Source organism: Oncorhynchus mykiss, chromosome 3, assembly GCF_057628025.1.
Source record: "Oncorhynchus mykiss isolate SJ-2025 chromosome 3, ASM5762802v1, whole genome shotgun sequence".
NCBI lineage: Eukaryota > Metazoa > Chordata > Actinopteri > Salmoniformes > Salmonidae > Oncorhynchus > Oncorhynchus mykiss.
The window spans coordinates 78,439,515-78,455,142 of NC_143024.1; the positions used below are offsets into that span (position 1 = coordinate 78,439,515).

The window sequence follows — 15,628 nt, forward strand, 5'->3', positions numbered from 1 at the left end:
CTAAAAGAGATGTAAGCCTGCTTATGCAGCACAGGCAATTCAACACTATTGTGAGCACTTTGTTTGCTGTTACTTTACAACCTTGAGTTCATGTTTTATACTGTATGTGTTTCATGAATGCAGAGCAGCTCTAGATGCTCCCTCTCCTCGGTTGGAGCAAAGAGGTCCTTGGGTAAGTGTGTGAGAACGCCAGGTGATTTTATTCGAGAGGTATGGGATTTATTCAGTGATTTTCTGTACTCCTGAACGTTGTTTCCAATCTCCATCTCATTACCACTCAGCCCATGCTCTATCAATACGTCACTACCTCTCAGCTGAAATAAATCCTCCAGGAGAGAGTTAATCTGTCCTGGCCGCTCACTTTCCCCTCACCATGCTCGTAATAAATCTAATTTATTGCACATTGAAAGCATTTGATTGGGTTGACGTGAGGAACAATGAGGCAAATGTAATGTGTGCCTAATGTGCAGTTGATGTCGGAAGTTTACCTAGTGGTTAGAGCGTTGGACTAGTAAGCGAAAGGTTGCAAGATCGAATCCCCGAGCTGACGAGGTAAAAATCTGTCGTTCTGCCCCTGAACAAGGCAGTTAACTCACTGTTCCTAGGCCGTCATTGAAAATAAGAATTTGTTCTTAACTGACTTGCCTAGTTAAATAAAGGTACAAAAAATTAAAATACAAATTTAAACTCAGTTTTTCACAATTCCTGACATTTAATCCTAGTAAAAATGCCCTGTCTTAGGTCAGTTAGGATCACCACTTTATCCTGTTTGGGATAGGGGCAGCATTTTCACGTTTGGATGAAAAGCGTGCCCAGAGTAAACTGCCTGCTACTCAAACCCAGTTGCTAATATATGCATATTATTAGTGGACTTGGATAGAAGTTTCACTCTGAAGTTTCTAAATCTTTTTGAATGATGTCTGTGAGCATAACAGAACTCATATGGCAGGTGAAAACCTGAGAAACATCCAAACAGGAAGTGGGAAATCTGAAGTTTGTAGTTTTTAAACTTTTGGCCTATAGAATACACAGTGTCTATGGGGTCATATTGCACTTCCTACGGATTCCACTAGATGTCAACAGTCTTTAGAACCTTGTTTGATGCTTCTACTGTGAAGGAGGGGGGGAATGAGGGCTCTTTGAGTCAGTGGTCTGGCAGAGTGCCACGAGCTGGTGACGCTCGTTCACGTGAGAGTTAGCTTGAGTTCCATTGCATTTCTGAAGACAAAGGAAGTCTCCAGTTGGAACATTATTGAAGATTTATGTTAAAAACATCCTAAAGATTGATTCTATACTTCGTTTGACATGTTTCTACGAACTGTAACGGAACTTTTGGACTTTTCGTCTGCTTGCGCATCGTGCGTTTGGATTTGTTTACACAACATGGCGTGTATCTGTTTGGCTTGATTCGTTGTCTGAGCACCGTACTCAGATTATTGCATGGTTTGCTTTTTCCGTCAAGTTTTTTTTAGATCTGACACAGCGGTTGCATTAAGGAGAAGTATATATTTCAATTCTATGAATAACAGTTATATTTTATCAATGTTTATTATGAGTATTTGTAAATTGATGTGGCTCTCTGCAAAATCACTGGATGTTTTGTAAGCAAAACATTACTGAATGTAACGAGCCAATGTAAACTGAGATTTTTGCATATAAATATGCACTTTATCGAACAAAACATACATGTATTGTGTAACATGATATCCTATGAGTGTCATCTGATGATCATCAAAGGTTAGTGATTCATTTTATCTATCTGCTTTTTGTCTCCTCTCTTTGGCTTGAAAAATGGCTGTGTGTTTTTGGGACTTGGCTTTCGCTGTAAAGCCTTTTTGAAATCGGACATGATTGGTAGATAAACTTCTTGTTAATCTTTCATTTGGTGTATTGTTAATTCATGAAAGTTACATATTTCAAAAAAATATTTTTGAATTTTGCGCGCTGCCTTTTCAGCGGAATGTTGTCGGAACTACTAGCCGTAAGAAGTTATTTTAAGAATGTGAAATGTCAGAATAATAGTAGAGAGAATGATTTATTTAATTCATCACATTCCCAGTGGGTCAGAAGTTTACATACACTCAATTAGTATTTGGTAGCATTGCCTTTAAATTGTTTAACTTGGGTCAAACGTTTTTGGTAGCCTTCCACAAGCTTCCCACTTGAAGTTGGGTGAATTTTGGCCCATTCCTCCTGACAGCGCTGTAACTGAGTCAGGTTTGTAGGCCTCTTTGCTCGCACACGCTTTTTAAGTTCTGCCCACACATTTTCAAAGGGATTGAGGTCAGGGCTTTGTGATGGCCACTCCAACTTGACTTTGTTTTCCTTAAGCAATTTTTCCACAACTTTGCTTGCAATCCTGGTCATTGTCCATTTGGAAGACCCATTTGAGAACAAGCTTTAACTTCCTGACTGATGTCTTAAGATGTTTCTTCAATATATCCACATAATTTTCCTACCTCGTGATGCCATCTATTTTGTGAAGTGCACCAGTCCCTCTTGCAGCGTAGCACCCCCACAACGTGATGCTGACACCCCCATGCTTCACGGTTTGGATGGTGTTCTTTGGCTTGCAAGCCTCTCCCTTTTCCCTCTAAACATAATGATTGTCATTATGGCCAAACAGTTATTTTTATGTCAGGCCAGAGGACATTTCTCCAAAAAGTACAATCTTTGTCCCCATGTGTAGTTGCACACCGTAGTCTGACTTTTTTTATGGTGGTTTTGGAGCAGTGGCTTCTTCCTTGCTGAGCGGCCTTTCAGGTTATCTTGATATAGGACTCGTTTTACTGTGGATATAGATACTTTTGTACCTGTTTCCATCAGCATCTTCAAGGTCATTTGCTGTTGTTTTGGAATTGATTTGCACTTTTCGCACCAAAGTACGTTCATCCCTAGGACACGTCTCCTTCCTGAGTGGTTTGACGGCTGCGTGGTCCCATGGTGTTTATACCTGCATACTATTGTTTGTACAGGTGAACGTGGTACCTTCAGGCGTTTGGCAATTGTTCCCAAGGATGAACCAGACTTGTGGAGGTCTACAATTTTTTTCTGAGGTCTTGGCTGATTTCTTTTGATTTTCCTATGATATCAAGCAAAGAGGCACTGAGTTTGAAGGTATGGCTTGAAATACATCCACAGGTACACCTCCAAATTGACTCAAATTATGTCAATTAGCCTATCAGATGCTTCTAAAGCCATGACATAATTTTCTGGAATTTTCCAAGCTGTTTAAAGGCACAGTCAACTTAGTGTATGTAAACTTCTGACCCACTGGAATTTTGATACAGTGAATTATAAGAAGTAATCGGTCTGTAAACATTTGTTGGAAAAATGACCTGTGTCATGCACAAAGTAGATATCCTAACCGACTTGTTAACAAACTATAGTTTTGGCAAGATATTTGTGGAGTGGTTGAAAAATTAGTTTTAATGATTCCCAACTTCCGACTTCAACTGTATGGTATGTATGGTTGTGTGTGTGTGTGGCCTTCAGAAAGTATTCATAACCCTAGACTTATTCCATAATTTGTTACTGCCTGAATTTCATTATTTTTTTTCTCAACCATCTACACACAATACCCGATAATGACAAAGTGAAAACAGGTTTTTAGACATTTCTGCTTATTTTTTGAAAATTAAATACAGATATCTCAATTACATAAGTATTCTCACCCCTGAATCAATACATTGTAGAAGCACCTTTTGGCTGTGATTACAACTGTGAGTCTTTTTGGTTAAGTGGTTAAGACCTTTCCAAACTTGGATTTTGAAACATTTCCCCATTTTATTATTAAAACAATTCTTTAAGCTCTATCAAATTGGTTGTTGATCATTGCGAGAGAACCATATTCATGCCTTGCCATAGATTTTCAAGTATATTTAAGTCAAAACTGTAACTCTGCCACTCAGGAACATTCACTGGTAAGCAACTCCAGTGTAGATTTGTCCTTGTGTTTTAGGTTATTGTCCTGCTGAAAGGTGAATTCATCTCCCAGTGTCTGGTGGAAAGCAGACTGAACCAGGTTTCCCTCTAGGATTTTGCCTGTGCTGAGCTCCGTTCTATTTATTTTTTATCTTGAGAAACTCCCCAGTCCTTAATTAATTATTACAAGCATACCCATAACATGATGCAGCCACCACTATGCTTGAAAATATGGAGAGTGGTACTCAGTATTGGATTTGCCCCAAACATATTACATCACTTTGTATTCAGGACAAAAAGTGGATTGCTTTGCCCCCCAAAATTTCAGTATTACTTTAGTGCCTTGTTGCAAAGAGGATGCATGTTTGGAATATTTTAATTATTTACAGGGTTCCATCTTTTCACTCTGTCAGTGAGGTTCGTATTGTGGAGTAACCTATGTTGTTGATCCATCCTCAGTTTTCTGCTACCACAGCCATTAAACTGTAACTGTTTTAAAGTCACCATTGGCCTCATGATGAAATCCCTGAATGGTTTCCTTCCTCTCCGGCAGCTGAGTTAGGAAGGACGCCTGAATCTTTGTTGTGACTGGGTGTATTGATACACCATCCAATGTGTAATTATTAACTTCCCTATGCTCAAATAAATTACCCTATGCATTTTTAAATCTATCTAATAGGTGCTCTTTGCGAGGAATTGGAAAACATCCCAGGTCTTTGTGGTTGAACCTGTGTTTGAAATTCACTGCTCGAATGAGGGATCTTACAATTATCTGTATGTGTGGTGTAAAAATCATGTTCAAAACTATTATTGCACACTGAGTCCATACAACTTATGTGACCTGTTAAGCAAATGTTTATTCTGAACGTAATTAGGCTTGCCATAGCAAAGGGGGTTGAATTTATTGACTCGAGACATTTCAGCTGTTCATTTTTTAAATAATTTGTAAAGATGTTGAAAAACATAATTCTACCTTGACATTATGGGGTATGGTGTGTAGGCCAGTGACAAACAATCTCAATGTAATCCATTTAAAATTCAGGCTGGAAAAAGTTGAGGGGTGTGTTTATACTTTCTGAAGTCACTATGTGTTTACCCATGTACTGTGTGTGTTTTGACATAGTGTAAGCTCCTCTGCTTTCCACTCTACCTCACATACCCAGAGGCTAATTATCTGTTTCCTCCTCCCCAAAGAGACAGATGGTAAAACACATTCTCTTCATCCAAGAGTATATCACGGTCCATCACAGCACAATGACCATGCTATTGACCCAGTGGACAGTGTCTGGCTGTCTGTCTCAATCTCAGTGGTGGTGATATGTCATTTTTCTCCAAACGTCAGTCTCCCAGTGATGATGTCATGTCTCTCCTTAATTCTGTCGCACCGTGATGTCATGGCCTATTCTCTACCAAAGTTAGTCTCACAGTGATGTCATGTGTATGTGTTCTCAGGAGCTCCTCTGAAGCCTAGGAAGGAGCTAGTGTTTGTGGAACAGCTGTCAGGAGGCCTGGAGATCCGCTGGTCCTCTAAGTTCAACATCTCTGTGGAGCCTGTCCTGTACGTGGTGCAGCGCTGCTGGAACTATGGCATCCACCCCAGTGAGGACGACGCCACAGAGTGGGAAACCGTGGCACAGGTAGGTCAGCACACTACACCACAACATACCAAACCAGGCTTCTCTGAATACCTTACTGCATGTGGATCGCTCTTTCATTTTCATACAGCACATTGTCATCCAACCATTTCATTTAGTTGCATGCTCAGTACTTTTGTTGAAAGATTTAACATAAAATCTGTGATGCATTCTTTGGGGGAAAAACAAACCCTAAAACTAATATTTTCACCACACGAGATAGATGTGAGAAAGTCAGGGTGCTACTCCACAGCTGTCATTCAGACTGTCTGACACTGTTGCACATTCCTTACTGTCAGTGTCTTTGAAAGTTTTGCAAGGAAAAACAGACAGATGTCGGATGTTGCAGCAACACTCACAAAAGTTGTGACCCTGTGTGACCTCTGACCCCTGTGTGCCTGCTCTCTCCCATCTGTCCCTCAGACTACAGAGGAGCGCGTCCAACTGGCCGACATCAGAGCCAGCAGATGGTACCAGTTCAGAGTGGCGGCCGTCAACGTGCACGGGACCCGCGGGTTTACTGCCCCCAGCAAGCACTTCCGCTCCTCCAGAGGTAGGCTACGTCTGAGTGTGTGTGTGTGTGGGGCCCCTGAAATGAGTGTCAGTTCCTGTGTGACACCCTATCCTCTCTCTTTGCTACAGTCAAGGCCTAGGAACAGGTGGGACAATCCTTTACAACATGATTTGCCTCAGTAACGGCCCATTGACCCATTTTGTTACACATGTGCATGTACAAATTGTGTTTTCTGCGTATTGCGTTGGTGTGTCTGTGACCTTTTGGCTAGAATTAAATCAAGCATGCACTGAGGAAAACTCAGTCTGCAGAAACATACATACATACATACATACATACATACCATTACAGATTATTCACACCCGCAATGCTAATTTATTGCAAGCAAATAGCTAAATGATTTTGGCAGGATGTCTTAAAAATCCATCACAAGCAAACGTAAGCCTTGATTTTTTTTTTCTCCCTACCTAGCAAACCTGAACCTCAAATCTGATTTAGCATTCCCTAAGCATTCCTTGCCCTTCCGATCCTAAAGTTGTCAATTCACACTGATGCCAAACAGAACATAGTCATCAGAAACCCCTGAGTGCAGAACATGTTATTTTCTGCATAGTGTTGTAACCAGACCGTTGTACGTATAGCTCCTCAAAGGTGGGCTTTTCCCTCTTTACAGCCATATAACATGTAATATGTCTGAATTAGTCAGGATATTGCAGCTTTCAACTGCATGTAAGTTGTTGTCTGGCTTCCATGGAGAATGAGGTAAGGTAGGCTGCTCAGTGCTTCAGATCTGTGCTACAAATTAGCACTGAGTTTGATGGCTGGCTGTAGGGCTGTGCTGATACCTGTCCTGCTCTGTGTGTTCCCACGTTGAATGACACTAAATAGCTCTTTAATGTGACCGTAGATGACATTTGTTAAAGCACCCGGCCAATTGTTGTGGAATTCCTGTAGATCACAGGTTTATGAGTAATATTGTGTCTAGATTTGATCTGATGTCGAGCTGATAGGCTCTGTTGGTGTACAGGGAGAGCTGTGCGTAGCGTACTGCAGTGCACTGAGATCAAGTTTAGGATTTGACCCTATGTCTGAGTTCTCGGCCCTATGTCTGAGTTCTCGGCCCTATGTCTGAGTTCTCGGCCCTATGTCTGAGTTCTCGGCCCTATGTCTGAGTTCTCGGCCCTATGTCTGAGTTCTCGGCCCTATGTCTGAGTTCTCGGCCCTATGTCTGAGTTCTCGGCCCTATGTCTGAGTTCTCGGCCCTATGTCTGAGTTCTCGCGTTTGCTTTACTAACATGCCTTTGGGTAGAGCTTTTGTCAAGTGGTAACCACCTTTGTCTTGATCTTCAATATTTATAGCTATAATAAGATACTAGTGGAATACTCACCAGGGAACCAAAATACAAACCACCTTACATTTTAGTAATTTAGCAGACGCTCTTATTCAGAGCGACTTACAGGAGCAATTTGGGTTAAGTGCCTTGCTCATGGGCCCATCAACATATTTTGCAACTAGTTTGCTCAGGGATTCGAACCAGCAACATTTAGGCCCCACGCTCTTAACCGCTAGGCTACCGGTTTGGTGGTAGTGGTACATTACATGCTGCCTGAAGGACCTTCCTGGTCATTTCTATTAATATGGTTAAACAGCACAAATACTACCTACGCAGATCGATCAAGATGGCGTAACACAAGTATAGGGAAAAAGTGGAGGAGCAATTCAACGAGTCAGACACCAGGCACGGGACAGCTAAACACCTTTTTCTCATGCTTCGAGCACAACAACGACTCTGAGCTGGGGAGAGCCCCGATATAAATGCAACGTGTAAAGTGTTGGTCCCATGTTTCATGAGCTGAAATAAAAGATCCCAGACATTTTCCATACACACAAATTTAGTGCACAAATTTGTTTACATCCTTGTTAGTGAGTATTTATCCTTTGCCAAGATAATCCATCCACCTGACAGGTGTGGTATATCAAGAAGCTGACTAAACAGCATGATTAAACAGGTGCACTCTAAAATGTACAGTTTTGTCACAACACAATGCCACAGATGTTGGCATGCTGACTGCTGGAAGGTCCACCAAAGCTGTTGCAAGAGAATTCAATGTACGTTTTTCGACCATAAGTCATTTTAGAGAATTTGACAGTTCGTCCAACCGGCTTCACAAATGCAGACCGCGTGGGGCCATGCCACCCCAGGACCTCCATATCCGGCTTCTTCACCTGCGGGATCATCTGAGACCAGCCACCCAGACAGCTGATGAAACTGAGTATTTATGTCTGTAATAAATCACTTTTGTGGGGGGAAAACGTATTCTGATTGGCTGGGACTGGCTCCCCAATGGGTGGGCCTATGCCCAGTCATGTGAAATCCATAGATTAAGGCCTAATGAATATATTTAAATTTACGGATTTGGCACATCCTCATCGACAGGGCCTCCATGGAAACGGTAAAAAATTGAGTTCCTCGGCATACTCATCTCCGAGCAGCTGAAATGGTCAAACCACACTGTCACCGTTGTGAAGAAGGCATGAAATGTTGTCTGTTCAAGAGGGGCCTCCGTGTTCTACAGGAGCACCACTGAGAGCATACAGTCGGCCTGCATCACAGCCTGGTATGTTAACTCCACTTCCGCGGACCGCAAGGCGCTACAGCCGAACGCACCAATCGGTTCACACTGACTGCCCTCCAGGACACCTACAACACCAGATGTCGCAGGAATGCCAAGAAGATCATCAGAGACCTGGCCTACCCGAGCCACGGCCTGTTCTCCCTGCTTCCGTCACTAAGACATGGGCAGTACAGGAGCATCATGGCAAAAACTGGAAGCTTGGCCAAGAGCTTCTAACCCCAGAACATCAGGCTGCTGAATACCCACCACTAGTCAGCTGCCTGCTCTGCCTTTTTCCAACTCCAGCCCTCCCCCCGCCCCCATTACCATTGTTAGTGTTCATATGTATATATTTAGTTATTTTCTAATTATTACATCTTGTTTTTTATTTCACTGACCTGCATTGTTGGTGCTCAGAGCTTAAGATTTTCACTGTACCCTTTAATTACACCTGCGACCTTGTACACGTGACTATTAAACTTCCAATCTATTCTAACGTGTGTTCTGACAGGCTGTTGACATCAAACACCAGGTGGAAACAGGATTTTGCTGCAGTCCTGAAAACTGACCTCCAATCAGTCGCATCAGCCCCACAAAGTTGATGGATTGTCGAGAGCTGTCATGGACTTGATGAGCGATTTGAATCTGTCATTCCGTTATTTACATAGCTCAGTCTGATAATCAGATCAAACTTTATTTGTCACATGCTGAATACAACAAGTGTAGACCTTACCATGTAATGCTTACTTACATGCCCTTAACCAACAGTGCAGTTCAAGAAGAGTTTAGTTCATTTGGTAAATATTTTCTTAAGTAAAAAAATAATAAAGTAACACAACATAACAATAATGAGGCTATATACAGGGGGTACCGAGTCAGTGTGCGGGGCACAGGTTTGTTAATTTGTACATGTAGGTAGGGGTGAAGTGAAAAAAGCAAGTAGCAGCAGTGTACAAAACAAATGGTGGGGTGCCAATGTAAATAGACAGTGGCCATTTGATGAATTGTTCAGCAGTCTAATGGTTTGGGGGTAGAAGCTGTTAAGGAGCCTTTTGGTCCTAGACTTGACACTCCAGTACCGCTTGTCGTGTGGTAGCAGAGAAAACAGTCTGACTTGGGTGACTGGAGTCTCTGACAATTTTATGGGCTTTCCTCTGACACTGCCTATTATATAGGTCCTGGATGGCAGGAAGCTTGGCCCCGGTGATGTACTGGGCCTTTCGCACTACCCTCTGTAGCACCTTACGGTCAGATGCCGAGCAGTTGCCATACCAGGCGGTGATGCAACCGGTTAGGATGCTCTCAAAGGTGCAGCTGTAGAACTATTTGAGGATCTGGGGACCTATGCCAAATCTTTTCAGTCTCCTGAGGGGGGAAAGGTTTGTCGTGCCCTCTTCACGACTGTCTTGGTGTGTTTGGACCATGATAGTTCGTTGGTGATGTGGACACCAAGGAACTTGAAATTATCGACCCGCTCCACTACAGCCCCGTCGATGTTAATGGAGGCCTGTTCAGCCCGCCTTTTCCTTTAGTCCAGGATCAGCTCCTTTGTCTTGCTCACATTGAGGGAAAGGTTGTTGTCATGGCAACACACTGCCAGGTCTCTGACCTCCCTATAGGCTGTCTCATCGTTGTCAGTGATCAGGCCTACCACTGTTCTTTCGTCAGCAAACTTAATGATAGTGTTGGTGTCATGTTTGGCCACGCAGTCGTGGGTGATCAGGGAGTACAGGAGGGGACTAAGTACACACCCCTGAAGGGCCCCAGTGTTGAGGATCAGAGTGGCAGATGTGGTGTTGCCTACCCTTACAACCTGGGGGCAGCCCGTCAGGAAGTCCAGGATCCAGTTGCAGAGGGAGGTGTTTAGTCCCAGGGTCCTTAGCTTAGTGATGAGCTTCATGGGCACTATGGTGTTGAACACTGAGCTGTAGTCAATGAATAGCATTCTCATATAGGTGTTCCTTTTGTCAAGGTGGGAAAGGGCAGTGTGGAGTGATTGCAATTTTTCACCATCATACTTTGTTTTGGCATTTTGCAGAAAACTCTCGCTGCATATTTTATAAAGCATGGATAACAGCTGGTTCGCTCTGAAACAGTCTCTTGCGAGTGGGTTGGGCACAAGTTCAGCCCAGAGTGTTGTGGACTTAGTTCTGGACCCACTTTCAAGTGGGAGAGGGAAGGAAGGGGAGAGGAGCTGACTGTAGCAGGGCTGTAGTCTCCGTAATCTTCTTAAGAGCTAATTCCCTCTGGTCTGGCATCTGGCCCTGCCCCTTTCTCTGACTGCCTGGCCCTGCCTGGGTCTACCGGCCTGACATCCATACTTTACTGTACACTGTAGTTGCCAGAAATCCTAAGACAGACCCCATCTGGCCAGCCTCAAAACCAGCCAGCTTACTTACTTGCACGCATGCCCCCCAGTAGGGAGAGTTGAGGAGTAGATGGAATGTGAGGGTAGAGCCAAAGTGCGCAGCATGTGTTTGGTGACCCTTGACCTGAGCTCTCCGTCTTGCATAACGCTGTCATAAACGTGAAATGACACCTGTCATAACATTTCATGACTGATTGTCAGTGGTGGACTAATTACGTTACACCATCATACTGGCTAGGCCCTGCTTAACTTTCATAACTGGTGCAAATGTACCCTGGTTAGACACATTAAACCAAATGTCTGACATGCTTTTTTATCAAGATAAACACATTTCTGTGGTTAATTGATCGTCCCTTCTAATTAATAACAAACTTTTTTGGGTGAGGGGGGCGGTTTGTGAATCACAAGCCAATCATTAGCACCACGAAGACCTTGCAGCTGTCACTTTTCTGACACCTCTTACAGATTTGAACAAGCAAACACAGTTCTGACAGCTGGAGAGAGGAGAGCTGCTGTGAATGACATTACTTTACAGTACTGTGTTCCTGGTCTCTCTCCAGATCCTGCTGCCCCTCCCAGCCCAGCCAGCTTGTGTATCACCAACATGACGCTGAGTGCTGAGGGGACGGTGACAGCCCGGCTCAATTGGACCCTGCCCGAGGAGCCTGACATCCCAGTCCATCACTACAAAGTCTTCTGGAGCTGGACCGTCCCTGGCAAGTCCCTGGTGCCATCCAAGAAGAAGAGGAGGAAGACCACCAACGGGGTAAGCATCGGCTCCTCTCTCCCCCTGTCTGGGTGATGTGTCAGCGGGTTGGGAGGCTAGAGACCGCGGGCCTGTGCTGGCCTGGTTGGACCAGACTCATCTAAACCCCACTCCCCTATTCTCTGCAATGTAAATAAGAACCAAAGGCCCCACAATGGAAAAACACGAGGCAGATTGCATTTGATTACATAAACTCTTAACGCTATTGTTCAAGCAGCACGGCGCACTGCTGGCCTCATTTGTTTTATTTTCCTTTATTTCGCCTTAAACGCTTGGTTAAGCTTTGAAAGGAAACTTAGCTTATCATCGCTATGAAGAGAATTTTGATAGTGAATAAAGCGAAAACGCCAATGTCTGACCACTTTTGCTGACTTAGAATCCTGAATGAGTGTTGGTAACCAGTTGCAGATGTGGTGTGGAGGTGAGAGCTGGGAGACACCAGATACCTATTGACACATGTACTACTGGTTTCCACTCTGGGACTGCAGGGCTTTGAACGCTACCTGCTGATGGTGGTATGTCAATAACTGGAGCCTATCAGGCCCATGCTGCTGGAGGAATGCTTAGACCTAAACACAACGTGAAGAAGCCCCAGGGGATTGGGATAATGCGGCTCCCTCACACAGACCTTATCACTGTCTCATCTCTCTACATGTTGGTTTAAACCAGCACACGTGTTCCCAATAAGGATGGTTCTTATTCCCACAGACCAGGCTTGGGTTAGGACGGTTCTAGTCTACTAGATTTAGGGACATGGTTATGGTCTACTCTGTTGGCTCTGTGGGTGACAATGTGTGGGTGTCTCTGGTTTCAGGCCCAGAGCTGGGTGGATCTGGAGGGGCTTCTGACCAACAGTAGCTACACGGTGGAGCTGCAGGCCATCACCTACTGGGGTCAGGTGCGTCTGAAGAGCTCCAAGGCGTCACTCCACTTCAGCACCACCTCCCAGAACAATGGCTCAGGTAAGGCATCATGGGGCATGCTGAAAGCAACTTTGAGGAAAAATGTACTTACTATGATTTGAGATGTGGTTGTCCCACCGAGCTACAGTATCTTAAGATGAATGGACTAACTAAGTCGCTCTGCGTAAGAGTGTTTGCTAAATGACTCAACTATAAATGTAAAATGGCATTGAATTATTGACAAGGCTGAGCTCATTGGACTTGGTGATAAATCAAGATGCTGTCCGATACAGATTTTATGAATGAATTTAATAGTATTTATTAGCATAACTATTGGTATGATCACAGATGTTTAAGCATACTGTAACCTTCCCATATAAGAGCTTAAAGCTGCATTCTGAGCATTTCTGAGTGTACCTGGACTGGAAATTAGACCTTAACCTTTCTTCTCTTTGTCCAACCAAGTGAAATCAGTGTCCAAGAAAGAGAAGGAAGTGATCATGCCCGTTGGCTCCACCCTGGTCAAGCGCCCGGCAGGCCCTCTGGAGGTCGGCACACCCTTCTACCAGGACGGCCAGCTGCAGGTCCGCGTTTACTGGAAGAACCGGGGAGGTATGTACCATATGCCTGTTCTGAATGTGGGTCTTGGCTCCTACACTACTGTAATTGCCACATAATTTCTCCTTCATTAGTTATCCTGAATCTTTTTATTGACTAATTCATGTTGGAATATGAATGATTCTCAGTTAAGTTCAATCTGGAAAAATGCTGTTGAATATTGTTGAGCAACTAAATGAAACCTTGTGTCTGACTGGAGTAATATGAGCGCAGGGTGAGTGAGTGTGAATCTACCGTGGACCAGGAGGAGCAGAGGTTTAGGATGTTCTGTTAGCTGAAGAAAAATAAACACCGGGAACAAGAGGTGATGGAGCTTATTGACAGCTGTAGCAAATATGAGCCGTCTCTCATACTAGTGTTGAAACCGTCCGTTTTGTTTTACAAGACCTGACGTCACCCTGCAGAAACACACAGGAGGACGTAAAAGATTTAAAGCATTACAGACCAATAATTGCATAAGTGTCCATAGACTCCTTAAACTTTGTACTCCTCCTTAGACTTTGTGCGCCAGCCCCCACGATTAAGACCAGAGTGGAAATATGAAAACCTTGAAAGGTGCGCTCCAAGGGTAGCCTGTCAAGTCCAATTCACTAGACAATGTTATGTTGCTAATATGTCATCGCCCAAGCCAAGCTCCACAAAGTGGAGGCAGAAATTCCTAGTCTGGGGAGAGGAGAAGCCTGGTGATGAGGCCTTCTGCTGAATCACAGAGCAACTGAGAAGAGCTGGAGAGTCTTCCTGGTCCAGAGTGGTTAGCAGGGCTGAGTGATTGTGACTGGCTTGGGCACACGTTCAGCCCAGAGTGTTTTGGACTTGGTTCTGGGCCCACTCCATGGCTTAGCCTGGGGGGGTGACTCCATTACACTGCAGCTGTCCTAGTCTGGCAGGGTGGTGGTGTGGTGGGCACAGACACGGCCTCTAACTGGATTGATGATGATGGATGGCTCTGGGTCTGCCTCTGACCACCGTGGTTATACAGGAGGAAGCAGACAGCTGGACTGGAGAGAGAGAGAGCGAGCGAGACCTGGTCCCTGAAAGCCTAGGATCAGGTTTCTCTTCATCAGACTCTGTGTATTCAGAACTTTAAACTGAGGGACAGGTTCTCAACGCTGCTGATTACTGCACTTGTTCATTTTGAGGCAGGTCAACATTGTGACACATCTGGTCTCAGATGGTGATGTAGTGAATCACGGGGAGACGGACATGGGGAGGGAGGAAGAGAGACAGACGGGAGAGAGGCACACGTGGGGAGACAGACACACGGGGAGAGGGAGCGGGATGCACGCAGGGAGAGACACACAGAGAGAGACAGAAGCACACGGGGAGAGACACACAGAGAGAGACAGAAGCACACGGGGAGAGACACACAGAGAGAGACAGATGCACGCGGGGAGAGACACACAGAGAGAGAGAGAGAGACAGATGCACGCGGGGAGAGGGAGCGGGACGCACGCGGGGAGAGACACACAGACGCACGCGGGGAGAGACACACAGACGCACGCGGGAGAGACCCACAGAGACAGACGCACGCGGGGGGAGACACACAGAGAGAGACAGACGCACACGGGGGGAGACACACAGAGAGAGACAGACGCACACGGGGGGAGACAGACAGAGAGAGACAGACGCACGCGGGGGAGACACACAGAGAGAGAGAGAGACAGATGCACGCGGGGAGAGGGAGCGGGACGCACGCGGGGAGAGACACACAGACGCACGCGGGGAGAGACACACAGACGCACGCGGGGAGAGACACACAGACGCACGCGGGGAGAGACACACAGACGCACGCGGGAGAGACCCACAGAGACAGACGCACGCGGGGGGAGACACACAGAGAGAGACAGACGCACACGGGGGGAGACACACAGAGAGAGACAGACGCACGCGGGGGAGACACACAGAGAGAGAGAGACAGATGCACGCGGGGAGAGACACACAGACGCACGCGGGGAGAGACACACAGACGCACGCGGGGAGAGACACACAGACGCACGCGGGGAGAGACACACAGACGCACGCGGGGAGAGACACACAGACGCACGCGGGGAGAGACACACAGACGCACGCGGGGAGAGGAAGCGGGACGCCTGCGGGGAGAGACACACAGACGCACGCGGGGAGAGACACACAGAGAGAGACAGACGCACGCGGGGAGAGACACACAGAGAGAGACAGACACACAGAGAGAGACAGACGCACGCAGGGAGAGACACACAGAGAGAGAGAGAGACAGATGCACGCGGGGAGAGGGAGCGGGACGCACGCGGGGAGAGACACACAGAC

The 15,628-nt window shown here is 45.5% G+C and overlaps 1 protein-coding gene across 1 annotated transcript in view; it reads left to right on the forward strand.

Annotated features, from left to right (window-relative positions):
- The window catches only part of LOC110520433 (anosmin-1), a 66,498-nt gene that overhangs the window by 41,572 nt on the left and 9,298 nt on the right, over nt 1-15,628 (forward strand). Inside the window, exons 5-9 of the mRNA XM_021597749.3 lie at nt 5,377-5,561; nt 5,982-6,111; nt 11,617-11,822; nt 12,637-12,784; nt 13,190-13,336. Coding sequence (XP_021453424.3) covers nt 5,377-5,561; nt 5,982-6,111; nt 11,617-11,822; nt 12,637-12,784; nt 13,190-13,336 — 816 coding nt within the window. The remainder of the gene's footprint in view (nt 1-5,376; nt 5,562-5,981; nt 6,112-11,616; nt 11,823-12,636; nt 12,785-13,189; nt 13,337-15,628) is intronic.